The sequence below is a fragment of the Astyanax mexicanus genome, chromosome 5, assembly GCF_023375975.1.
Source record: "Astyanax mexicanus isolate ESR-SI-001 chromosome 5, AstMex3_surface, whole genome shotgun sequence".
Lineage (NCBI taxonomy): Eukaryota > Metazoa > Chordata > Actinopteri > Characiformes > Acestrorhamphidae > Astyanax > Astyanax mexicanus.
In genome coordinates this window covers 10,727,742-10,752,989 of record NC_064412.1, presented here as the reverse complement: position 1 = coordinate 10,752,989, position 25,248 = coordinate 10,727,742, and the positions used below count along the sequence as shown (strand labels likewise).

The 25,248-nt window shown below is 35.7% G+C and overlaps 1 protein-coding gene across 1 annotated transcript in view; it reads left to right on the top strand.

The window, feature by feature from the left end:
• LOC103039209 (immunoglobulin-like and fibronectin type III domain-containing protein 1) overlaps positions 1-20,635 on the top strand; it is a 30,387-nt gene extending 9,752 nt beyond the window's left edge. The window contains exons 12-25 of the mRNA XM_022675667.2: positions 63-335; positions 2,116-2,568; positions 3,756-3,880; positions 4,308-4,449; positions 8,179-8,472; positions 11,398-11,694; positions 11,867-12,046; positions 13,696-13,824; positions 14,829-15,137; positions 15,385-15,470; positions 15,559-15,751; positions 16,822-17,118; positions 18,531-18,857; positions 18,981-20,635. Of these exons, the coding sequence (XP_022531388.2) occupies positions 63-335; positions 2,116-2,568; positions 3,756-3,880; positions 4,308-4,449; positions 8,179-8,472; positions 11,398-11,694; positions 11,867-12,046; positions 13,696-13,824; positions 14,829-15,137; positions 15,385-15,470; positions 15,559-15,751; positions 16,822-17,118; positions 18,531-18,857; positions 18,981-18,985 (3,110 nt within the window). The 3' untranslated portion in view covers positions 18,986-20,635. The remainder of the gene's footprint in view (positions 1-62; positions 336-2,115; positions 2,569-3,755; positions 3,881-4,307; positions 4,450-8,178; positions 8,473-11,397; positions 11,695-11,866; positions 12,047-13,695; positions 13,825-14,828; positions 15,138-15,384; positions 15,471-15,558; positions 15,752-16,821; positions 17,119-18,530; positions 18,858-18,980) is intronic.
• Positions 20,636-25,248: the final 4,613 nt, after the last annotated feature.

Sequence of the window (25,248 nt, the reverse complement as noted above, 5' to 3'; positions counted from 1 at the left end):
AATATAAAACTGGAAAAAAAAACCCTATTCATTACTTTCCAACCCACTGTTTCGTGTTACAGTTCCAATGGTGGAGTTCTTGGTGAAGCTACAGGAAGTAAAAGCTGTTGAAAGAGAGGATGCAGTCTTTGAGTGTGTCCTTTCTGCCCCAATACCAAAGATCACCTGGATGGGAAAAAGCACCCCGTTGGTTCAGGGGGAAAAGTATGACATTACAGTGTCTGAGGACATGCTGATCCACAGACTGGTGGTGAAGGACTGCATGAAGGTGGATAACGGCATATATGCTGCTGTGGTTGGAATCAAGTCCTGCAATGCCTGGCTGATAGTAGAAGGTAAGATAAGATATAGCAAAGGATTATCGTCTGCAGATTTAGAGGGATAATGTGATTTAAATTACAGTGAAGCATCTTGCATTACCCTTATGGTGCATTTATTCTGTTTCAGCCATGTGATCATTTACTTGCAAGCGCCTAGCACCTGTTCTGCTGTCACTCGGTGATAATGTGATGGAGAATTTGAAGAGCAAACGTTAATTATAGAAAAAACAGCTTAGGAACATGTTAACCTATGTAGTTGACAGTAGATACTGACAACGTATTCAACAACATAGGCTTGGTCCTATGTGAATTTACTGCCATAAATTCCAAATAAAGGAATAACGAAAAAGTTTACACGATTCCTCACAGCTAAATGCCATTGTAAATGTGCTGGATGAGAAACATCATCAAGTGCAGTTTGCTACTGAGTCACTGATATACCATGTACAGAGAGCAACTATCTAAATTTTTAACCATATATGGCCATTTTCCTTAAGCATATATATATATATATATATATATATATATATATATATATATATATATATATATATATATATATATATATATATTTTTTTTTTTTTTTTTTTTTTTTTTTTTTTTTTTTTTGTCAAAATGCCTAGCTGTAGATTCAATGTGCCAAACATAGCTGGATGAATGCAATTAAAACTAAAGCTAATCACTACAAAAGTTGGTTTTACTAAGTAATTATCTGCTTCTACACAAGATGAAATTTTTGGTCACTAACTGCAAGTGCAAACTAGATAAAAAAAATATTGGGGTGGAACATAAATGTTACCATAAACCATAAGAAATAAAAAAATATATAGATAGTTTAGACTGATATGGGCAATATATATTGTCGCTGTCCAATGAAAAACAAGTATCTCCAAAACAGTAACTTTACAGAAGAGAGAAAAAAAAATTCAGGTAGTTTTAAAGAGTTTCTATTGGTCCATTCATCAAGAAATTTTGGCACAGTGTAAGGGACAGTTTGCATGTTCAAATTATGTAGTAAACTAAAAATCGACAAAAATGGAGATACTTGTTTTTCATTGGACAGCGACGGTATTGAGCTACACATCCAGATTTAGTGTTTAGCCCATGCCTCAGCATGGAGTTGTAGACGTTCCTAATAATGTCCTGTGATACTCCATCCCATGCAGCTCGAATATTCCTGCTGATTTTGCTTTAGGGGTGGAGAGGAGAGTGTTGATAATGTGTCAAATAGCATCCCAGACATTTTCAATCTAGGATGGGTCTGGCAAAGCAGTTAGCTAGTCATGGGATAGAAATGGTGTCTTCAGGGAAGGCTTTTGAAATGGCAGCTTTTTGCAGATGAGCATTCTGTCTTGTTGGAATAGTGCACCGGATCACGGGTTCAGAAAAGGTAGGGCCAATGATTGCAGAACCTTTTTATAATGTAATGTTGTTGGGATGTCAAGAGTGCTTCCAAAAATGGATTTGTTGGTTGTCTCCACCCGGAGATATGTGGAATGGCAGCGGGTCATCTTTAGTGATGAGTCCAGTTTTTTTTTAATGAAATTTATGAATGGATTTAGGTGTTAATAAGCTTTTGCTTATTCATGGTTATTTTTAAATAATGCAGACAAAAGCAGCTTTAGCCCTTGTTGAAAGCAAATTTAAATTATCCATTATCATCCCAAGGCTTCCAAAGACTATTTGACCCTGAGTGCATTATAGACCTGAGGGGTTCCAGTCCTGCTATGCATTCACTCTTCTATTCACTGACCAGCATTTTAACACGCCTTTGTGTTTCCTGCCCTTGGAACAGCTGACAATGATCCAAACAACCGTGGAAAGAAAGCAGCACGCAAAACAACCCAGGCAGGAGGGAGTGGCGTCGACGTGGCAAAGATTGCGGCTGAGCAACAATCCAAGCTGCAGAAGGCGAGAGAGGAGAGGATGGAGACCATTAAACAGGAACAGGCTGAAGAGCCCATGCCAGTTCCTGCCACAGAGCCTGGGGCTCCAGCTGAGCCCAAACCTAAAGCCAAAGCCAAGCCTAAGGCCCAGCCTAAGCCTAAACCTAAACCTAAGCCCAAGCCTGAAGTAACTGCTGAAGGTGTGGTAGAAGAGCCAGAGCCAGAGGAAGTGGAAGTAGAAGTAGAGGAAGAAGTAGAGGAAGTAGAGGAAGAGGATGTGGTTGAGGAGCCGGCCAGTGAGGAAGTGGAAGAGACGAAAAAGAGAGTGAGGACAGGGCCGTTGGTGCCTGACACTGTCATCGGTAGGTCCTCAGCAAATTTGTGACAAAAACTATTGAGTTGTAATAAAACACAACATTAAAACTGGATCCAAATAGGGAAATAAAAATGTATTGTTTTGACTTAATCACTGTAAGTACAAGTGATGTGTGTAAAATGAAATGAGGCATATGACCTAGTACAGCTTTGGATAATTAATAGGGGTGTAACGCTACGTGTGTTCTTTACAAACAGTCACGATACAGGGGTCACGATTTGGTTCTCGCAAATGCGCGCAGAATATACGGTATAGAACGTAACCCGGAAAGTGTAGCTGTAGCACTGTTGCTATTAGCAATTTATTACTGACTTAACCTGTGCTGAAAAGACACAGAAACACAGATCCACAACCATCGCTGTGCTGCCATAGGAAACTAATAGTGGCCTGTCGCTTTCCAGTGTGAACGCAGGGTTAGGCACTCGTACTGTCTCTCTTTCTTTCACTCTCTTGCTCTCTCTGTCTCTCTCTCTTTCGCTCGTGCTGTCTGTCTGTCTGTCTGTCTCTCTCTGTCTCTCAATTGCTCACGCCATCTGTCTGTCTGTCTCTCTCTTTTGCTCGCAACATCTGTCTCCCTCTTTCGCTTACGCAGTCTGTCTGTCTCTCTGTCTTGCTCTTTCACTTTGAGCCGTATCTCTGTCTCTTTCTTTCACTCGCACCATCTCTGTCTGTCTGTCTTTCTGTCTGTCTTTCTCTCTCTCTGAGATACTATAATGCAGTACAAAATGATCTAGTCTGCCAGACCGAATAATCCACACTACACTATTATTACTGTCCCCTCACAATAATATGCTTAGTAAAAAATATTTGTAGTTTAAGCAGTTAAAGTTTTGCTGTTGATTGATGACAGTAGGAGAGGACCCTGGTTTCAAGCATTTAATTAAAGAGCTCGAGCCCAATTACAACATTCCAGCCCAAAAACAAAACATGAATATAATGAAGATTCATTGTTATTATAAAGTTAATAAAGGTGAGGCTATACAGAATGCCCGTACCAAAACCGCACTGTTCCATGGAGTTTATACTGAGGTACAATTAATTTTCTGTACCGTTACACCCCTAATTATTACAGAATAACTTACACAATATTGCACAGGCTTACTGTAATTCATATGTTGAGAAAACCTTTAGTAGATCAACCTTTCAGATAACGGGTGTCCATCACTCATCCAGACCCAGGAGTTTACTTCACCAGCGGGTTACAAGATATCAGAGCCATTATGGGTCAGTCAGCTGAGATGATGTGCAAGCTAAGTAAAGCCGACTGTGAAGGAGTGTGGTACAAAGACGGACAAGAGGTAAGTGCTCTCTTAAGGGATGAGAACACAAAAGAAACTGTAATCATTCTTCTTTTCTGTAAAAAGTGGTTCCCAAACCTTGTCCAGGAGGCACATTGTCCTGCACGTTTTGGTTGATTTCATACTTTAACGCGCCCAATTTACCTCAATAATGGGCTGGTAACGGTTGTAACAGGTGTTTGGGAGCATGAAAAAAAACACTAAACTGTGCAAGGTAGTGGCCATTCAGGACCAGAGTTGAGAAACCTTACTCTAAAACACCCGGTTAGTTCAATTATTATCTTGAATGGAAAAAAAAAAACTCCATCATATTCTTCGGTTAAACAAGGTTTATAATATAGATAATAGATGCAGTAAGAGATGCAGCATGAGATATGCTAAAAATAGCCATAGTGGTTTAACAGTAATCACTTCAATGTCCACACAGATAACATCCACAGATGACCTGAAGATTATCAAGGATGGGGCTGTCCACAAACTGGTGATTAATAATTGTAAGGAAGAAGACAATGGAAAGTATCGCTTTGAAGCAGATGGGCGTAAATCAGAAGCCATGCTTACTGTGGAAGGTAATACATCTGATTGAAGGTAAAATAATCTGTGATCTAACCTGAGCTGCATTAATTTAACCTATGGAAGTACTGTACTGTATTACTGATATCTGTTGTTTTATCCCTCCCGCTATCCTTCAATTTAGTAACACCCTTTATTCTCTGGGTCAATATGATCCCTGCAATTTAACCTCCCAAAAAAATGATTATAATTCCAGATTATAATACCATTTTTTTATGTTTATTTGACAAATTATCAGTGATTCTGGTTTATTATAAGTGGTTATTATTATTATTATTATTATTATTATTATTATTATTATTAATTATTATTATTATTATTATTGTTGTTGTTAAGTCAGGGCCTAAACTGAATGTAAGTTTAGAGAACGATAATAAAACTGAATGTAATAGTACACTTGACATTATTACCATTATTCATACCTGTCAAGTCTCCCGTTTTGGCCGGGAAACTACCGTATTTTACTCCTCTTTCCCGCCGTCCTCCCGTATTAGTATTTTCCCGTAAATTTCCCGTATTATACTAAATAAAAAAATATATAGGCCACAGGCGACAATGCACATACCGCTGTGTGTCTCTTAACCAATCGTGGTGCCGGTTCAAGGAGAAAGTCCCGCCTTTCAGGAGAAAAAGCCAATCAGCTAGCTGGTTTTGCGGAGCGCAGTTTAGTGTGCGGGAAGCCCCGCCCCTCCCCTCGCTGTGAGTTCAGGCAGCTAGTCGGAGCAGCTGTCGTTAAAACTAATCTGGATATACGGAGATTTTTCTAAAAGAAAGGTAACTAACCATGTAAACTGTGATGAGATTGTTTCTGATAGCTGGTTAAAAAGACTCTTCTCTGAATCTAAACATAAATTAAACCCACTGTGTGTTTAATAAAATACAGCTTGTGACTCAGTTAGCTTAACTTTAGAATTAGCTAGATAGATATTCAGGGTTTGAGAAAAATCTACATATATATATATATATATAATGCCCTGCCCTGATGTGCCTGATCAGCCAATAACTATCATTTCCAAACTCTATTAGTTCAGGGCTAGTTTTAGGGTTTGTTAGAATTTGTTTAAATCTCAAGTATTGTGGTAATGTATTTTAATGTAATGTAATGTATTATTTAGAAGGGGTAGAAGAGATGGTTGAGCTGGAGAGAGAGAAAATGTGGAGAGGGCTGAAATTAACTGAACTGATCAGGAGTGGACTGAACGATAGAAAGAAGTATTAATGAAAGATTATTAATTGTGTAGGCCCCTTAGGACTATTATTTACTTATGGAATATATCTGATCCATGTCCTTTTTGTAAATTTGTGCACCCTTCAATTTCAATTTTAAATCTATTAAATAAATAAAAATATATATATATATAAATAAATAAAAAAAAAAATATATATATATATATATATATATATATATATATATATATATATATTATTTTTTCCCCCTCGTTTGGGCTGTTGGGGCGGCGGAAAAAATCCCTTATTTTTAAGTCCAAAACTTGACAGGTATGCCATTATTACACATTTGGCTAGGAATAATTCTGTGTTTCAGTTGCGTTTGGGCCATTTCACCAAATGGTGGTATTTGCTTGCTGTCACTCTTCAAATCTGAATCCAATAACACATGTATTTAACTATTCAAAACATGTACTCAGGCAGTTTTACGTATTTTTTTTTTTACAAAGTTTCAAACCTGGAGATGGTTACAAAACTCATTTGAAAAACATGTTTAAAAGCAAGTCCACTAATTTCTTTCGATTTTCTCTCAAGAAAAAAAGTCTTTATTTTAAAGAAATGGTTGACTGCATGTTCAATTAATTGATATTTATGACAAAAAAAAACACTCCTGTCACTGGAACTCACTCCTGTTACTGGCACTCATTTCTGTTACTTTTTATGTTTTGAGTAACAGGAATGTAAGTAATAAAAAAAAATAGCAAAAACATGAAAAATATCTTAATGTCGACTATGCTAATAGCAGGACAATGAGCACATTCTAGTGATTTTTCCAAAATTCGTATTTTAAAAATAAAGAAATAACATCTAAGAATTAATTTAGGTAACAGGACAGAGTGTTGAGATTGAGCTCCGCAGTCATGGTTACGATAAGATCAAATATACAAAAAAACTAATGAGGGAACTTAATTTTGATCTTCCAATGATTTTAAGAAGAACCAACTGATGTCACTTCCTGTTGTAGATGTGACTTGTAGAATATTTCAGATTGTTCAGATGGGGTAATGTGTTACAGTAACAGGACTGAGTGAACCCCAGGGACATATATATATAAAAAGCAAAGATGGGATTTGGACTTATTACTTGTTTAATTACATATCTTACACTTGCAATTAGGTCAATGTAAAAGACACTATGCTTAGTAAAAAAATGTATTTTAAAGTTATTTTGTGTGCACATTTATATATGCAACTTCCTGTGGACAGAAATGGCCCCCATTTGGTGGAGTGGCCCGTTTACACTGTGAGCTCCCAGGTGCAGTTTTATATGGGAATTCATAGCTGTTGAATTTGATAGTGTTTTAAGTGTTTAATATGTGAAAGGTTTCAAAAAGTAAAGTATATTTTAAATTTAGAGAGAATGACTGGCCAAGTAAAGAAGCCCTGCATGACTATGCATTACCAAGACTCTGTCTTGGTTCCTTCCAAGGTTTCTTCCTCTTAAAGGGAGTTTTTCCTTGCCACTGTGTCACCATAAAATTGGCATCTCTGTGGTGCTGCTCATAAGAGGCGTGGACCTGTTTTTCCTGTAAAGCGGCTTTGTGACAACCTTTGTTGTAAAAAGCGCTATATAAATAAAATTTAACTGAATTAAATTAAATTTGCCATTAAACATTTTAATGCGGCATTCAGCCATGCTTCTAATTAATATCAGCCACAAAACAGTGATCCATATCTAGTAAAAACATGACCTGATGATGGACACCAACTCTATTTGGCATCCAGATAAAAGTAAACTCACACAAACATTCAATTCTGACCAATATTCTTAAGATGGTATATTCAGTATCAATGTAAGTTAGGTACAGAAAAGCACATTTAAATATTCTGTATGGATATCATTCAAGGCAAAGCAATTACTTGTTTTTTTTGGTAGTCAGAAGAATGAGTTTACGTTTACACAACACAATATGGCATAAACATATATATATATTTTTTTATATATATCTGAAAAAAAAATGTATGGCACATCTAAACACTACTATGAAACGATTGGAGCTTAAATACATTTTTATTCAACATTTTGCACGCTGGAATTCACAAAGTCCAATTAGCCAGGACTAATTAGACTCTCTGTAATGAAGCATGCTGTTAATCAGTGTGCTGGAAGTGTTGTTATTGTGACATACTGTGATGTAATTATCAAGATAAACAAAAATGTCAACATATTGCCGAGACCTAATTCCACATCACATTAACCAGAGGTTAGTTTTTGTTTCTGGATCAGTGTAATTAATAAGTATAATATCTTAATTATAATTTATGTGCTACCATATCTTAATCGGTCTGTCAGATTCATTAGGAACTGCATCTCAGCACCTCCCCTGGTAAAACTAATCCAGCCTGAGCAGTTATTAAGACATTAATATGAGTGTGATTCAATTATGGACTAAAACGACAAGATGCGTGATAAATAAACATCTGTGATTACAAAGTCAAAGATTACAGTTAAAAAAAAAACATTTTAGTGACTCAAAAGACTGTTTATTTATGTTACAGATCCACCAAGGATGGACCCAGATGATCTAGCCAAGTTCTCAGAGCCTGTGATCATCAAGGTTGGCCAGAATGCTTCCTTCAAACTCAGCTTTGTGGGACGAGAACCAATAAAGGTCCAGTGGTTCAGTGAGGGCGAGGAGCTGCTGAATGATACGAACATCAAGATTGAGAAGTCCTCCATCGAATCCAGCTTACGTCTGACCAAGTGCCAGCGCAAAAACACAGGAGAGATCAAACTCAAGCTGAAGAATGAATTTGGGACTATTGAAGCTGTTTCCCAACTCATTGTCTTAGGTAAGTTACATTATGTCAGGCTCACAGGACATGATTTTAGTAGGGGTGTCACGATTTCGATATTTTATCAAAATCGATCAAAATTATGTCATGGTCTCGAGCATCAACATCGACAATCCCTCCCTCCTTTGTTAAAGAAAAAAACTAGTCATTCTCAGGGACCGAGTCTTATTTTTCATGTTTAACTGTTATAGTAGGATAGAGTTCAGTTTGTTAAGGCTCTAATTTTTTCAATTATTTTGTACATGACTCTTCCTGTATTGTTTATTATTTATTTTGTTATGTTGCACATTGCTGTTTTAATAGTGCACAATGCAGCTACCAAAAAAAAGGCAAATCGAGATCACTCGATGCTCGACAGCAGAGGTCACTAATAGACAGACCGCGGTCGGGGTCCGGACCCAGATGTTGTCCAATGCGAATCGAAACCGATAAACTACTGAGAAGGATTTAATTCTGACTTTGTTTATTTGAAGATGCAGAACTTTTCTTGTCTTTACGGTACACATGCTTTGCAGCGCAGAAAACTCACAGACCAACCACGTGTGTTGTAAGATCACCAAAAACGCTCTCCTCAGCAAATCAGATCTGTGCAGATGCGGGAGCACAGAGCACACGCAGGGGAAGTACACAGTGATAAAGCGAGAAAAGCTAATTCAGATGGTGTGCACCAGAAAAAGAAATTAAAATACTACATTTATATAAAAAAAAAAAAACATACTAATGGTAATAATATTAAATACAATAAAACTGTTGTTTTTAAACAAAGCTAATATTCTGGCCAAGTTCAGCAAACATTTCTTCATATATTGTACGATTTGTCATTCATGTAATTATCATGACAGTCAGGCCTAAATTAAATATAAATAAAATAAAATAGAATAAACATAGCATTTTAAAACAAATTTGACCTACATATTCACATGAATAGACTCTATGTTAAATTATTAAATCGATAATGTAATTATTGTGACAGGCCTATTTAAAACAATAAATATTGTTGAAATATACTGAATAGTATTCGTAATTTGTTTTATCTTTCAGTTGTTGATGACATAAAAACACTGACCGAACTACTAGGCTTCTTCAGTATAAAGAATATAATACTGAATCATAATGTCCGTCCGGACCTTGGCCAGACTAAATTTTCTGTAATTGGACCGTACTAAATTCTAATACAATATCTCTGCTCTACAGTTTCATAGTGTGATCTACTGAAAGATGCTCGAAAAAAAGCTAAAAACGCAAAGAAAATGTGCCTGTATATAGTTTATCTACAGAAAACAGGTTTTACACTGTAAAGCATTAGCATTACTGCTACTGTGAGCTGACTGGTTAGTGAGCTGATTCTGTAGTTACAGGTAGAGCATGTTTAAAAGGCATATAACTGAAGTTCAAAACGATAAAAAATTATGTCTGCAGTACTAAAACATTTAATATGGCTCTGTGTTGAGGATATAAGTACACATTTCAGTATAAAACACCTCTGATTTTGCTCAGTTGCTCCATATGAACGCAATGAATTCATTTTGGACTCACTTTAAGTGCGTATTCTCCTCTAAAGAGATTCTCTGCATGGCATCGCTAGTTCTCGTGTGTTTAATTGTGGTGTGTTCTCATGATGAAACATGTTTCTTGAGAGCAGCCAGGTGAGTCTGTGATTTCCCACAGCAAAAAAAATCGATTCATATGTTACCCCCGTGCTGCCGATCAGTCAATCAGACTGAAGGACTCGCAATTACAGCACAGCCACTCTGTAACTGGTGACTCAAAAAAAAAGTCAAATGTAGTGTGAACCTGGCATTAAAGGCCTATATTTGTGAATATTGTAGACTAAGATGTTTTGATTGATAGTAAATACCCCTTACATCTTTGTTTAAAAAAAAATAATAATAATTACGTTTCACCATACCATATATTTAACAGCAGAGACACTCCCCTAAATGTGTTCTATTAGCTTAATGGGGTCCAAGAAGAGCACCAAAAGTTAGTTACTGATGCCTACCACAAAACCACAGCAACCCATGCAGATACATTTCTGATGTAGGACACGTAAACCTGATCTGATCACTTGTACTTATGGACATGGCTGGATTACTGACTAGGCCAGTATCAACATTTATGATGCAATATATTTTTATTTACGAGGGCCCTCCATTTTAAGGATCCTCTGACTATTAGGGACTTTTGGGCCATGCATCTATCTAGCCATGCTTTTGGGCCCTGTATGAAAATGGATTAGGCTCTGCTCTGTCTTTGACTTCTGGCTATAAGGGGTCCTAGGAAAGAGGGGGGCATATTTTTAGAGGGCCCTGGCTATAAGAGCCCCTACCAGGGGGCCCTAGAGAAGAGAACGGCATACCATTAGAGGGCCCTTGATCACAATGGCCCTCACTATGGATACCTTGTCTCCATAGATGTTGTTTACCATGGCTTCCTGACTTTCAAGGAACCTACAAATTGCCAGGCAAGCTACCATATTTCATAACAGACGTTTTGTTGCAAATATGCGATTCAGGCCCTTACTTAATGTTTCTGAATTTACATTGTTTCAAAATCATTATAGTTAAATTCTCTTAAGCACAGAGACACAAACTAATTTAGCAATTTTGCAATTATTTAAATTTAAGACAAGCAATTTGTCTGATTTGTCTGGGCAACTCTTTCTATCCTTAATTCGTCCTTGCTTATGCACAGTCATCTCAAAAGATCTAATATGAGATATAAATCCTGTTTGCCTGCAGTCTAAACATTGGCAGCACTAATATATATATATATATATATATATATATATATATATATATATATATATATATATATATATATATATATCAAATAATTAGGTACTACAGGACTAAGATACTAAGCAAAGGTATTAACAAGACTAAACACATGGTTAAACACTTTTACCATTCTTAAATACAGACAAACCTACCAATCCACTTGGTCCTCTGGAGGTGATCGAGGCATCGTCTTCTTGTTTGGATTTCAAGTGGAGGCCTCCAAAAGATGATGGAGGCTCTCCGGTCATTCACTATAATCTTGAGCGGCAACAGATTGGAAGAAACACTTGGAAGAAGATTGGAAATATTCCTGGTGAGGCTCACTATAAAGACACAGATGTGGATCATGGAAGGAAGTACTGCTACCGTATCAGAGCCATAACTGCAGAAGGAACAAGTGATGTGTTTGAGACGGATGATATACAAGCTGGCACTAAAGGTAGGACTGTGATTGTAGGATCTAACTGTAAAGAACTTTTATTTTATTTAAATAGTTCTTCAAAATTAGGACCAAAGTAATACAATCTTGCTGTGTTTTTTTTATTATACATTAATGACATTCTACTTCATGCTTCAATTCTGCTGTATTAATCTGAATTATTGTGTTCTAGCTTATCCGGGTCCACCCTCCACACCCAAAGTAGTGAGTGCCTTTAAGGACTGCATCAATCTAACATGGACAGCGCCAACCAACACTGGAGGAACCAACATTGTGGGCTACATCCTGGAGAAACGCAAGAGGGGCAGTAACCTGTGGAGCCAAGTAAACCGTCCAGAGGAGCCGATCAAAGGTTAATCATCTGGATGATTGCCTTTTATCTGAAGGCTTTACGGATTTACTAATATTAAAATGTTCAATAGCTGTAGAAGGCTTATGAATGTTTTAGGAATATACACTGCAGAACTGATAACATTGCAGATTAATAGCAGATCAAAGGACAGAAATTTCAGAATTAACTATAGGTAATATCATCAAAAAAAAGGTATTTGATTTTAGTAATTTAGTTTAAAATGTGAAACTCAAATTATATAGATGTATCAAACACAGAGTAATCTATTTTAATTATTTATTTATTTTATTGTTCATGATTATGGCTTACAGCCAAGGAAAACCCAAAAAAATCAGTGTCTCAGAAAATTAAAAATATTATATAAGACCAATTGGTACATTTGGCAGTGTGGGCAGTATGCAAAGTCCTGCATCTTGATAGAACACAGTTGATCAACACCAGCAGATGACATGACTCTCCAGACCATCACTGATTGGTGGAAACTTCACGCTAGACCTCAAGCAGTTTGGACTGTGTGTCTCTCCACTCTTCCTCCAGACTCTGCTCCCTTGATTTACAAATAAAATGCTAAATTTACTGATGATCAGTGATGGTTTGGAGAGACAGGTCATCTGCTGGTGTTGGTCCACTGTGTTATATCAAGTCTAAAGTCAGTGCAGTGTTTTCCCACACAATCTTACAGCACTTCATGCTTCCCTCTGCTGACAACTTTAAGGAAGATGTGGATTTCATTTTCCAGCAGGACACCTATTGGTCTTATATAATATTCAAATTTTCTGAGATACTTTGACTTTGACTTTTGGGTTCTTATCGTCTGTAAGCCATAACCATCATCATCATCATCATCATTAAAATAATAAATGCCTAAAATAGATCACTGTGTGTGTAAAACATCTATATAATATGAGTTTCATTATGAACTGAATTACTGAAATAAAGTATTTACAACTTTGCAACAACGAATAGAGGTACACTACAAGGTCACCAAACATCAAACCAGAATACAAGTTTGATGGTCCTAAGGCTGGGGGACTCAAGTACTTCTACACCAAACTGGCCAATTAATCTATTCATAGACTTCTGTCATGCCATGCATAACTGTTTAGAATTTAGCGCAAACCTACATTCATTCTTCTGAAGTGCTAAATGGTGAAGCGTGATTCACTACTACAAGAAACACATTTTCACTGCTCTCCTGAGTACCACAGTGCTGTGCTTGACATCACTTTAGCCATCAGCTGTCACTGAGAAGGTGATTATATGTTTGTGTGCAGCTGATCATCCTTAGAAAACCCATTCCATAGAAACTGCAGGTGATACAACGTATGCTTTCACTTCTCTTCTGTCAGTTTGTGCAGCATACTGCTTCTCAGCTGTGACGCTGTTTTTCTTCAGTGTTTTTACTTCACAAGAACACAACACTTACTGTGGACTAGGGCAGCTCTACCAGGTCAGAAAGCTCTTTAGTACAGCCCATTCAACTCAGAACACAGCTGTATTTTATTATATACACCTGCATTAGGTGTGGGTGACAGCAAATTAGAATGTTTCTTGTTTTGGCCACATAATGCAGTTACTTTCCAAAAGTAAAGAATTGACACAAGGTCCTTTGCTAAAACTAATTATGTATTTTTTGTTTGTACCTGCAGCTAAAGAATATGGAGTTAAAGATGTTGTTGAAGGAATCGATTATGAATTCCGTGTTGCGGCCATTAACTTTTCTGGTGCTGGAGAACCAAGTGCACCCTCTGAATTTGTGACAGCCAGAGATCCTAAGAGTGAGTCATTAATACACACACACAAACACACGTATTGTTGTGACTTAGATGAAGATCAGAACACATTTAATGACCAATTTATGCAGAAATCCAAGTAATCCCAAAGGGTTCACATACTTTTTCTTGCAACTGTATTTTTTTCTATCTTGTATTTTAATGAAGCATTAATATCTTTAAAAATAGCTTCATTAACTTCAAGTAAAATATTGGGCTCTGAGTGGTCCAGCAGGCTAAGCGCTGCCACTATGATCAGGAGATCGCCGGTTTGAATCCTGTTTATGTAGCTTGCCATTGGCTACCAGAGCCCTGAGAGAGCACAATTGGCCTTGCTCTCTCTGGGTAGGTTGATGGTGTTCTTTCCCCACAACACTCCAAAGGGTGATGTCTGCAGCACAAGGAGAGCTGATGTATCAGAACTGAGTAGTTGCGTTTTCCTATGAGAGCGCTGTGACGCTACTCTGCAAGTCTGACTTCACATGTGTCGGAGGAGGCATGTGCTAGTCTTCTCCCTCCTGGTGTTGGTGGGGCATCACTAGTGATAGGGGGAGTCTTAATGAGAGGGTTGGGTTAATGCCGTGTAAATTGGGGAGAAAATGGAGGAAGAGAAAAAAAAAAAAAAAACTAAATTACAATCTTTGAAGCATCTTTGTCGACACACACACACACACACACACACACACACATATACTCTTATTTTTTCAAACCAAAACAAAGTACAGTGGTAAAAAAAAACTGGGCATTATTTCTGATTATTTCACTAAATATTGATGCAATTTTTCTGTTGGGGTGCCCAAATTTATTACACACTTTCTGTAAATCCTATAATTTCTGCTATACGATATATGTTACCGAAACTGCTGATCTGAACAACCAATGATTTATAAAGGAAAATCATGAAAATTGAAAAATGCATACCTCTGTGTGTATGGTGTAAAATGCAGATAAAATCAGTACAGCACAGTAATTGTGTCATTAATTCTATATAAACTATTTTTTTTCTGCAGAACCCCCTGGTAAAGTAATTGACCTGAAGATAGCCGACTCCTCCTACTCTTCCTTGTCTCTGAGTTGGACTAAACCAAAGGAAGAGGAAGGGGTGCAGGATGAAGCTAAAGGATATTTTGTGGAACTAAGGCCAGCGGAGAACACAGAATGGACTCGCTGCAACTCCAATGCAATCATCACCAACTCCTTCACGGTTCTGGGCCTTAAGTCTATGGCTATGTACTGGGTAAGAGTGGTGGCAACAAATGAAGGAGGAGATGGTGAACCCCAGAATCTTGACAATTATTTCATTGCCATGCCCCCACCAGGTAAAATATGCAGGATTTGGTATATGTGCATATGTTCATTGTAGGTTGCATTCAAGTCAGTAGAAGTCATTGTAAAAAAAATAAAAAATAAAAAATATATAAAAAATGCTGCATTTATAATGCTGTTTTTTTTTTACATAAAATATTGAATCAATACAAAAATAGCAACTATAAGATGCAATTCATGTATATATATAAAAAAAAATGTACATTACCCTATAACCTTTTAAATATTTTTATTTAACAGTAAGGCCCAATTTCACTGATCGTAAAATGAAGAGCTTTCTGGTGGTGAGAGCTGGAAATTCTGCCCGTGTTACCATTAATTTTGAGGTATGGAATAAATATTACACAAACTTTTATGACTTAATAAATAAATGTAAAACGAATAATGAAAAGTACTTATTTCCAACTTATCCAGGCATCTCCCATACCAACAATAATTTGGCTGAAAGACGGAATGCCTGTAACAAAACGTGTGACTGTGAGCAACACAGACGGTACGTCTCAGCTCCTGATCCCATCAGCAGAGCGTTCAGATTCAGGAGTCTACACCATTACAGTCAAGAACATGGTGGGACAAGAGACCTTCAGCACTGAGATCAGGATCACAGGTAAGATACCAAAATACAGGGTGTTTAGATTGGAATAACAATTTAGAAATGTTTAAAAGGCCTTTAGAAAGAGTAAAGTATGGAAAGTATGAAAGAGCTCTGTGAGGATTGGAGCTGTAAAATATAGTACATGTATAGTTTCCTCATCGATACCACAATATACACATACATACAAGATTCATATCACAGGATTTGTTATATTTTGTCCAATGTCAAATTACATTGTTTAAAGCTTTGTTGCTGCTTGATACAAAATAAATTCAGAGTGATCTCATTTTACATGATGATCTACAGATACAGATTATTATATTTGTTTATAAAATCATAGATACAGATATTGTATTACTAATACCATACCATTTTAGATTAGTTACATCCGCTATTTTTTTTAAAGTACTACATCTTGAATTTAACAATACAGTTCAGAGAAAAAAAAAGGGACCACTTAAAAATTTTACCAAATTGAAATCCTCTGGAAAATAATCAAGAGGAAGATGGATGATCACAAGCATTTAAACCAAACTGAACTGCTTGAATTTTTGCACCAGGAGTAAAGGCATAAAGTTATCCAAAAGCAGTGTGTAAGACTAGTGGATGAGAACATACCAATATGCATGAAAACTGATTAAAAACCAGGGTTATTCCACCAAATATTGATTTTTGAACTCTTAAAACTTTATGAATATGAACTTTGTTTTCTTTGCATTATTTGAGGTCTGAAAGCTCTGCATCTTTTTTGTTATTTTAGCCATTTCTAATAATTAGAGTATTATTAAGAGTGTGTTTATAAGTTATATGCAGCTTTTTTAGTCATAATGCAGTCTAATCTAATAATGTATTATGATCACAATTCATAACGCATAATAAACATGATGGGTTACGATAGCTTATACATTTTTTTAAATATGTATTTTTTTTACAATATCATGCAGATCTAGTGTGGATGCTTGAAAAATGTGTGTCCTAACAGAAGACACGACTAATACTTCCCACGGATTTTATCAGTTCAGCTTAGTTCACAGTGAGGTTATCCATGTAACTGAAATTTTACATGTCTGTCACGTTCACAGATGATCCTAAACCTCCGGGTCCAGTTGAACTGGAGGAAAACGTCCCTGGAACACTGACCGTATCTTGGGTGCCATCACCTGATGAGAAAAGAGATGACCGCTTGCACTATATGGTGGCAAAACGTGACTCAGTCAAACAGACTTGGCAAACCGTGGCTGACCGTGTGTTCAACAATAACTTCACAGCTGTCAACATCATGCCAGGCAGACAGTATGTGTTCCGGGTGTACACCAAGAATGACATGGGGCTTTCTGAACCTTCTGAATCCCCAACATGGGGGATTATGAAGAAAAAAGGTAAATGTATTTATTTTATTTTATTCTTTGGGGTTTTCAATCATACTGCTGACTTACAACTATTTGTTATTAAAATATAAACAATATTAGACTCTTATATTTGTTTTACTATATATATATTATTCAATTATGTAATTAACAGAGATACCATTGGCTGATTTTCCGGTCCAATATGCCATTAGCCAATACTTTAGTCTGATAATTTCATTCTGAGAGCGGGTCAGATCATATAATGCAATTGCAGCAGCCTTGCCCAAAGTCACAAGATGCTAAAGTTCATCATTCAACTACTGGGTGGCAATAAAACCTCACTCACAGGTGCACAATTTCAATAAAACCAATGCTAAAATCTGCTAAATCTGCAGTTTGGCTGGGTTTTTTTATTATTTGACCCGAAAAGTGTTTGTAGAATTTGTAAAACTAACATGCCTTTTGGGGGAAACAGAAAAAAAAAAAAACTTTTAAAACCATTGAATGGATACCCCTTTTCAGAGTTCATCACTCAGCTTATATACAGTACAGTGAGTATCAGACACAGCATCAAGCCCAGCCTCAACTGGTTACAGTGATTGGGGGATTAGACTGATTAGACAGTCTGCTATCAGTATCAACCCTTGATTAACCCATCTCTACTAATTCTAATAATTAACTTACATTATAAATTATTTAATTAATTGCATTTTTGTATAAACTGCTTTGCACAGGTTTTTTTTTCTGTTTGTTATGATGGCAAAAATGTACATGTTTCTCAAGCTTAATTTCTGCTAAAATATTTCTCTGCCTACATCAGAACTCAAAGTTTATATTGGTTGACTGATTAAAATGTTATACTTGTTTCACTGTTATAACAGAAGTGATTAAATCGAAATTATCAGGGGGCTCCGGGTGGTCAAGCAGTCTAAAGCGCTGCCAGTATGATTGGGAGATCACTGTTTTGAATCCCGGTCATGCAGCTTGCCATCAGCTGCTGGAGCCCCGAGAGAGCACAATTGGCCATGTCTTTTTTTGGGAAGGTAGATGGTACACTTTCTTATCATCACTCCTAGGGTGATGTCGATCAGCACAAGGCTGCGTCTGTGAGCTGAGGTATCGGAACGGAGTCGCTGCGCTTTCCTAAGAGTGCGCTGTGATGCTACTTGGTAATGCTAAATCAGCAGCAGTTCAAAAAGAGGCGGAGTCTGACTTCACGTGTCAGAGGAGGCATGCGCTAGTCTTCCCATATCTAGTGATAAGGGAAATACAGCTAAGCAGCAGAAATTGATAGAAAATGGGGGAAAATTTAAGAAATAAAAACAAAACTAAATTATAAAGTTAAGCATACAACAAGATTAAGTCAGGATTTTCTGTGCAGACAGTTCTGATGAAATGTTACCATTATATTCACCATGAATACGTTCAAATGCTCGTTGCAGAAAAGTTCACCATCAACATTCCCGAGTCCAAGACCTGCAACTTTGATTCTGCTCCTACTTTCACGGTCCCACTGAAAACACACGCCAGTCCAGAGAAATACGAGTGCTACATGAGCTGTGCTGTGAGAGGAAACCCAACCCCCCGCATCACCTGGTACCGCAACAACGTCAGCATCAACGCAAATAGCAACTATTTCATCTCCAACACGTGCGGCGTCTGTTCCTTACTGATCCTGAGCGTGGGGCCCAAAGACAATGGAGAGTACAAAATCGTTGCTGAGAACTCTTTGGGACGTAATGAGTCCTCTACCCAGCTCACTATTAGAGGTATCATCACATTGCTATGTCCAGAGATACTTTTATCACGATTATTCTTACAATGAAATATGCTTGTGCCTTTACAAAATTCTAAATGTGTCGTTTCCCTTTCTCGTTTGTTTCTTTTTCCAGAATAAAAATAAACAAGAGAACTGAAGATCATCTGAACACATCTAATCTGCCTACCATATCACATCATCAACCCATCAATTATCTATTTGTATTATCACTTAATTCTTGTTCAAAGATGAATTTAACGCTTTAAAATAGCTAAATGCATGAAGCTTAAAACATGAAATACATATTTTTTCTGCTTTTTGTATATTTAAATTAAATCTACCTGACATTTAATGAGCTTTTGAAATATAATAAAACTAATGAAATATTTAACACAAATATTTAATTTATACAGTGCCTTGCAAAAGTATTCGGCCCCCTTAAACTTTTCAACCTTTTGTCACATTTCAGGCTTCAAACGAAGATATGAAATTGTAATTTTTTTGTGAGGAATCAACAATAAGTGGGACACAATCGTGAAGTGGAATGAAATTTCTTGGATATTTTAAACATTTTTTTATAGATATAAAAAACTGAAAAATTACAATTTCATATCTTGTTTCTATCATGTTTGAAGCCTGAAATGTGGCAAAAGGTTGAAAAGTACAAGGGGGCCGATTAATTTTGCAAGGCACTGTACATTACATTTTTTGTGTTTTGAACTTGTGAGTTGGTGAAATTGCTGCTAAAAGTAGATTTCAAAATAATATAATATTACAAATCAGATCCATACCTTTAATTCTATCCACTGGATATTTTACCTGTTTTTGAAACAAACAGATTTGAATTTATGTATTCAAATATTTTTAAAATCTGAAAATGTATGGATTTTTTTTCTAAATCTAAAAAAATTTTTTATATCTAAACTTTTCACAATAATCACAATTTTGCTAATAGTATAAATTCTCCGCCCCACAAGCTCAACACAAATTCTGCATTGTTAAACTTCAAATGTCTGAATTACACAAATAAATATATAAATATGTTTATCAAAAATGTAATTCTAATATACAATATGTGTCAGCTTTTAAGCAACATTAAATAAAAAAAGACATAAGTACTCATTTTTAGAGACATTTTACAGCATGAACAGTCATATTTAATAAAGTTATAAAAATAGGAATATAAGATGTGTTTAATACTTTAAATCATTATACTGGTTGCACTTGCTTTAACTACACATTACACATACTGTACCACAAACATCAGCAGCATTCTTCACAGTTTTAAGACATAATTGTTTTATGGTTTATTTTAATTTTCAACTGCATTAAAACTACTAAAACTAAAAGTCAAATTTAATGTTATAAGTCTGATTTAGATTAATTTAGCCCTTCCACTGAATAATGATATATTGACATTTTCTCCCCCTTTTGGAAAAGTCAGCAATGCCTTTTTTTTTTTTTATATAAAAAAAAAATGCTTTATTTAGCTTTATTTATGTATTTCTTAATTCTTGAAGGCACTTGAAATAAAATAGTCTACAACATCTAAGGAAAAATGAAAAGTTGATATATTGTTTATTGTTTTTTTTTTCATTGGAAGGGCTCAAATAATTATAGGTGATTTTACAATATTTACAATGTATTTATTGTGCTGAATTTTATGTATTGTGGATTTTACGTATGTTTATGTATCACTTGCCTTTTAGGGTGAATAAATGTGGTGATAATAGTGATGGTCACAGCTCACAGCAATCATAATACATCTAATAAACCACCTAATAAAACAGCCTGCTACATTTACAGAGTCCTCTCTAAATACTGAACATTCCCTGCCTGTCTCCCACGTTTTGCACCTTGTTTAGACCACAAAATAAGGTCAAAGGTTGAAGCCACTTACGAGGGAAAGCGAGTGACCTTTGGCTTTATTAGCAATTAAATTTCCTTGCAAATGCCAGTCCAATAACACTCCTTCTGCGTGGTCATCCTGAATGTATCCCAGTCTATAAATGCATGCCTGCATTAAAAACAAAATTAAGAATATAGTACAAAAAGTATAGTTTTATAACTTTTATCTCAATTCAATGTGAAAAAAAAAAAAATAAATACATTATCTTTCTTACATCAGCTCTGACCTTATTAGTTATTAGTCTTCTATTAATAACAGCCAATATTCTGTGTGAGAACACAAGTGTAAGCTGACTGTAAAAGAGAAATGTAACGAGGCCGTGTGACAGTTGGAAAAATAGAGCCTCTGGGTGAGCATGTGGTGGAGAGAACGACATGGATTGGAGCTGAAGGATGGACAGATGGTGATGGACAGAGATATTAGTGTCCTATAGCAGTGTTTTCCAAACTTGTGTTTAGAATGATGTTTTTTTTATTTATTTTTTTAATTACCATTAAAATATCAGGATAAATATCCTTAAAATATAATCTTAACCCTCTTGCTATTTTTAAATTTACTAACATCTTTATTCCCTGGGTCGACATGATTCCAGCAATTTAAACCTCCAAAAAATTAATATAATTACCTTCAAAGTTTATTCACCAGTAACTTCATGTTTATTTGATAAATTGTCAGCAGTTCTGGCATTATTATAATGTTATATTAGTATTACATAAGTTTTATAAGTGTTGTGTTGTTAAGTCAGGGCCTAAAGTAAATTAATATTTAAAAAAAGATTATAAAACTGAATGTCATAGTGACCTCTATATTACTACCACACAAATGTGTGTAAAATATAGATATTTCTCATGTTTTATGCCAATAAAACAGCCTTAATAAAAGTGACATTAAATAAGAAAAGACATTAAATATGAATCACAAAACTAATGTCAAAAAAATAATAATAATATTTAGAGACTTTAAACATTGAGTGGGGTCAAACTGACCCCAAAGATAATAGTAGGGGTTAAGCTTAATCACAACTGAGCATCTACATGATTATATTTGTTTCTAATCATAACAAAAAATAAATTTTAATTGTAACAGATTTTAATTCATTTTAAATCATATTTTAAATCCATAAATAATGGATTGGCTGCCCGTCCAGGGTGTATATACTGCCTTAGCCCGATGCTGGCTGAGATAGGCTCCAGCCCCCCAACCTCCCGCAACCCTGACGGATGGATGGATAAATCATAATGAAATTAAATAAAAGAAACTATATTTAAACTCTTATTTTGATTTTATAATGTATACATTAATGGGGCTGTGCATTAGAAAGAACTTGGTGACAGAATAAGTACAGGGGTTGTGATTTAATATATTGCAATATAATGTGATACTGTAATATTTGGTGATAGTTTGAATCAAATTTGATTCCATCAAAGACACTACCAGAGAGTACAGCACTGCCATCTAGTGGGCGGAGCTTAAACACATCACAAAGTGAACCATTGTCTTTACATGTAAACTATTGATTAAAAAGCAATGTTGTGTTTGAGAATTTATACAGTATAGCAAAGCAAATGAATGAAGTTACACTTATATAGAGGCTTTCTAGAAACCCAAGGACACTCACGTTTTACACACAACCATTTATATTCACACCGCAGCAGCCAATAGCGCACAGCATACTCTTAACCGGAAAGCACCGTCCACCTGGAGGACTGCGTCGGGCACTACTTTTACATTACATTTACAGGTTTTAGCTGACAATTTTATGTACAAGTGAATGACAAGGTTACTCGTATTACAGAAATGGACCAATGTAGTGTGAGGGGTCTTGCCCAAGGACTTTTATTGGTGTAAAACTGCATAGTGACCCATCCACTGCGTGGACTGTGGGAGGAAAGCAGAGTCCCTGGAGGAAACCCAAGCAGATATGGAAACTCCACTCAGATAGGGACTTGAACCCAAGACCGTTAGTTCTGGGAGGCGAACGTGCTAACCACTAAGCCACCGTGCCATTTTAGTTCATGTGCTAACAGTTTTGTAGCACAGAAATTTGAAATATAGAAGCCTTTAAACTTTTATTTATATATATCAAAAAAATCTACAATCAAATTAAAACCCTCTTTGTTAACAGCTTCTAGTGGTCGTTTGATTGCAGCCAGCAAAAAATCACTAGAAAACTCCTCAGAAGCAAAACACCTCCTGGAAATCTTTAACTCAGCATACACTTAAAAACTATAAATAAACAGCATTTTAAGTAGCACCTTGGTTTAATATTCAAACTCACAATGCAGGTTCAGTCCTCAGGGAGCCCTTAATCTACTGTGCGTACTCTTGTTTGTAAAAACATAATGACTCTGCTGTCGCCATTTCTAAAAGTAGCATCTTTAGACAACCCCAGACGCTCCAAATGAGGCACAGAACTGCGTGACTTTAAAAGTATCAAACAAAGCACGGGACATTGTTGTACTGCTGTATCATGGTCACTCCTTGACCTTGCCCACCACAGCAATAAATGCCTTCAAAGACATGAAGCATCTAAGCTCATAGCTCAGCATGCTCAGAGCCTGCTTTAGGCTGGCCTGCAGTGTGCAGCACATAAAACTTCCTAAAATACCCGTCCCTATCCGTCACGCTTCTGTCGGAAATAACACATTTCCCTCTGCATGCAAGACTAGTTGCAGCTGTTTCTAGAAGGAACAGCATTTTTTTTAATTATTCAGTTATGAACTAAATCAATTTAAAGTAAAAAAAAATATATATATATATATATATATATATATATATATATATGTATACATATATATATATATACATATATATATATATATGTATATATATATATATATATATATATATATGTATATATATATATATATATATATATATATGTATATATATATATATATATATATATATATATATATATTCATTAAAAACTAAGAAAATAAGTATAAACAGACTGGTAACTATGGAAAGGAGTTCTGTATCTGTCCTACACTGAAAAAAGTGTCTGTTTGTTTTATAAAAAATAAAATATGTCAATATGACAATGATCAATTACGTAAATGCACAATCTTTCTCCAACTCAAATAAATACATTTTTTGCAATACCTCCTTATTTGTTGTAAAAACAATGTAATTCATTTGCGCACAAACTTCCACAAACAAGCTTGAGAGTGCCTTTTCAGGATGTAGTTATTTATGATGTACACACCTTTCCCATTGGCTCCTGGCACCACCAAAGGCTATGATATGTTACGTAAAAAAACTGTAATAATACCAGAATATATCTATTACAGTTTACCTGGATAAAAAGTAAACATAATTTTGCATAGTTAATATAAAAATAAGCCTAATTTATACAGTAATAAGATAAATTTATTGCAATTTAGGTCAACATTTTGACTTTCAGTTATATGTATATGTATTTTAGCAACTGTATCCCATATTTTTCACACTATAACAAGCATTTAAAATCCTTAAACTTCCTCAAAAATCATCAGTGTGCCTTATATATATATGATTTATGAATTTTACCAGTCAGGTTGTAAAAAAGCAGTAAAGCCACTCCGCTGAAGTACAGCGTTATACAGGAGTTTCAGTTTAGTATTAGCATTAACCGCTAACCATGCTAAGCAATAGCTCTTTAGACATTCAGAGGTGTTTAATATCGGCCTGTAGTCTGCAGCTAACCCCAGCTAGCACTGCTGGAGCAGCATTAGCATTAGCTGCCAATCGTGCCAAGCTCTAGCTCTTTCACTATTCTGAGGTGAGTGTTATTAGCCTGTAGCCTAAGCATTTACCGTGTTAAAACACGTTATGTGGGACGAACCACTAGCTAATATCGCCCTGGCTTACTTAAAGCTAAGCTTAAAGTAAATAAACAGAAGCGAATTACTCAACAAATAAACAGTTCTTAGGAGAGATATGTGTAGATTAACATCCAGCAGTTTGAATTTGAAAGAAAATATTTTAAAAGAATCAAAGTTTTGTTTACTTAGCTTAGCTTAGCTGTACCCAGTGGTGAGATTTAGCTGAATTAGAAGGGAAACATGGCGACACCCTTGTTCCTTACTAGTGTCGCATAATGCACTTTACAATCCAGTGCACCTTATAGTGTGAAAATAGACATTTACTGATAGTGCGCCTTATAATCCGGAAGTGCCTTATAGTGTGAAAAATACATGTTTTTCTCACACAAGTTCTTGCGTTGTTCCAAACAGATACTTTTACATTGAGGAAACACAATACAGTAACATGGAACCACATGATTAAATGAAGTTAAAAGTGATATTTTTTAGTGTACCTTCTGTGAGGATCCCATTTAATGATGTATAAATTAAACACACATGAAGTGATCATGTTAAATAACAACAAACATAACTAAATAAAACAAAATATCTTTTATATGTAGTGAAATGCAGTTAGTGCAAATAGTTTAAACTTCTTCTAAGTGTGCACACACAGTCATGTAATGTGTATAGCAGCTCACCGTCAG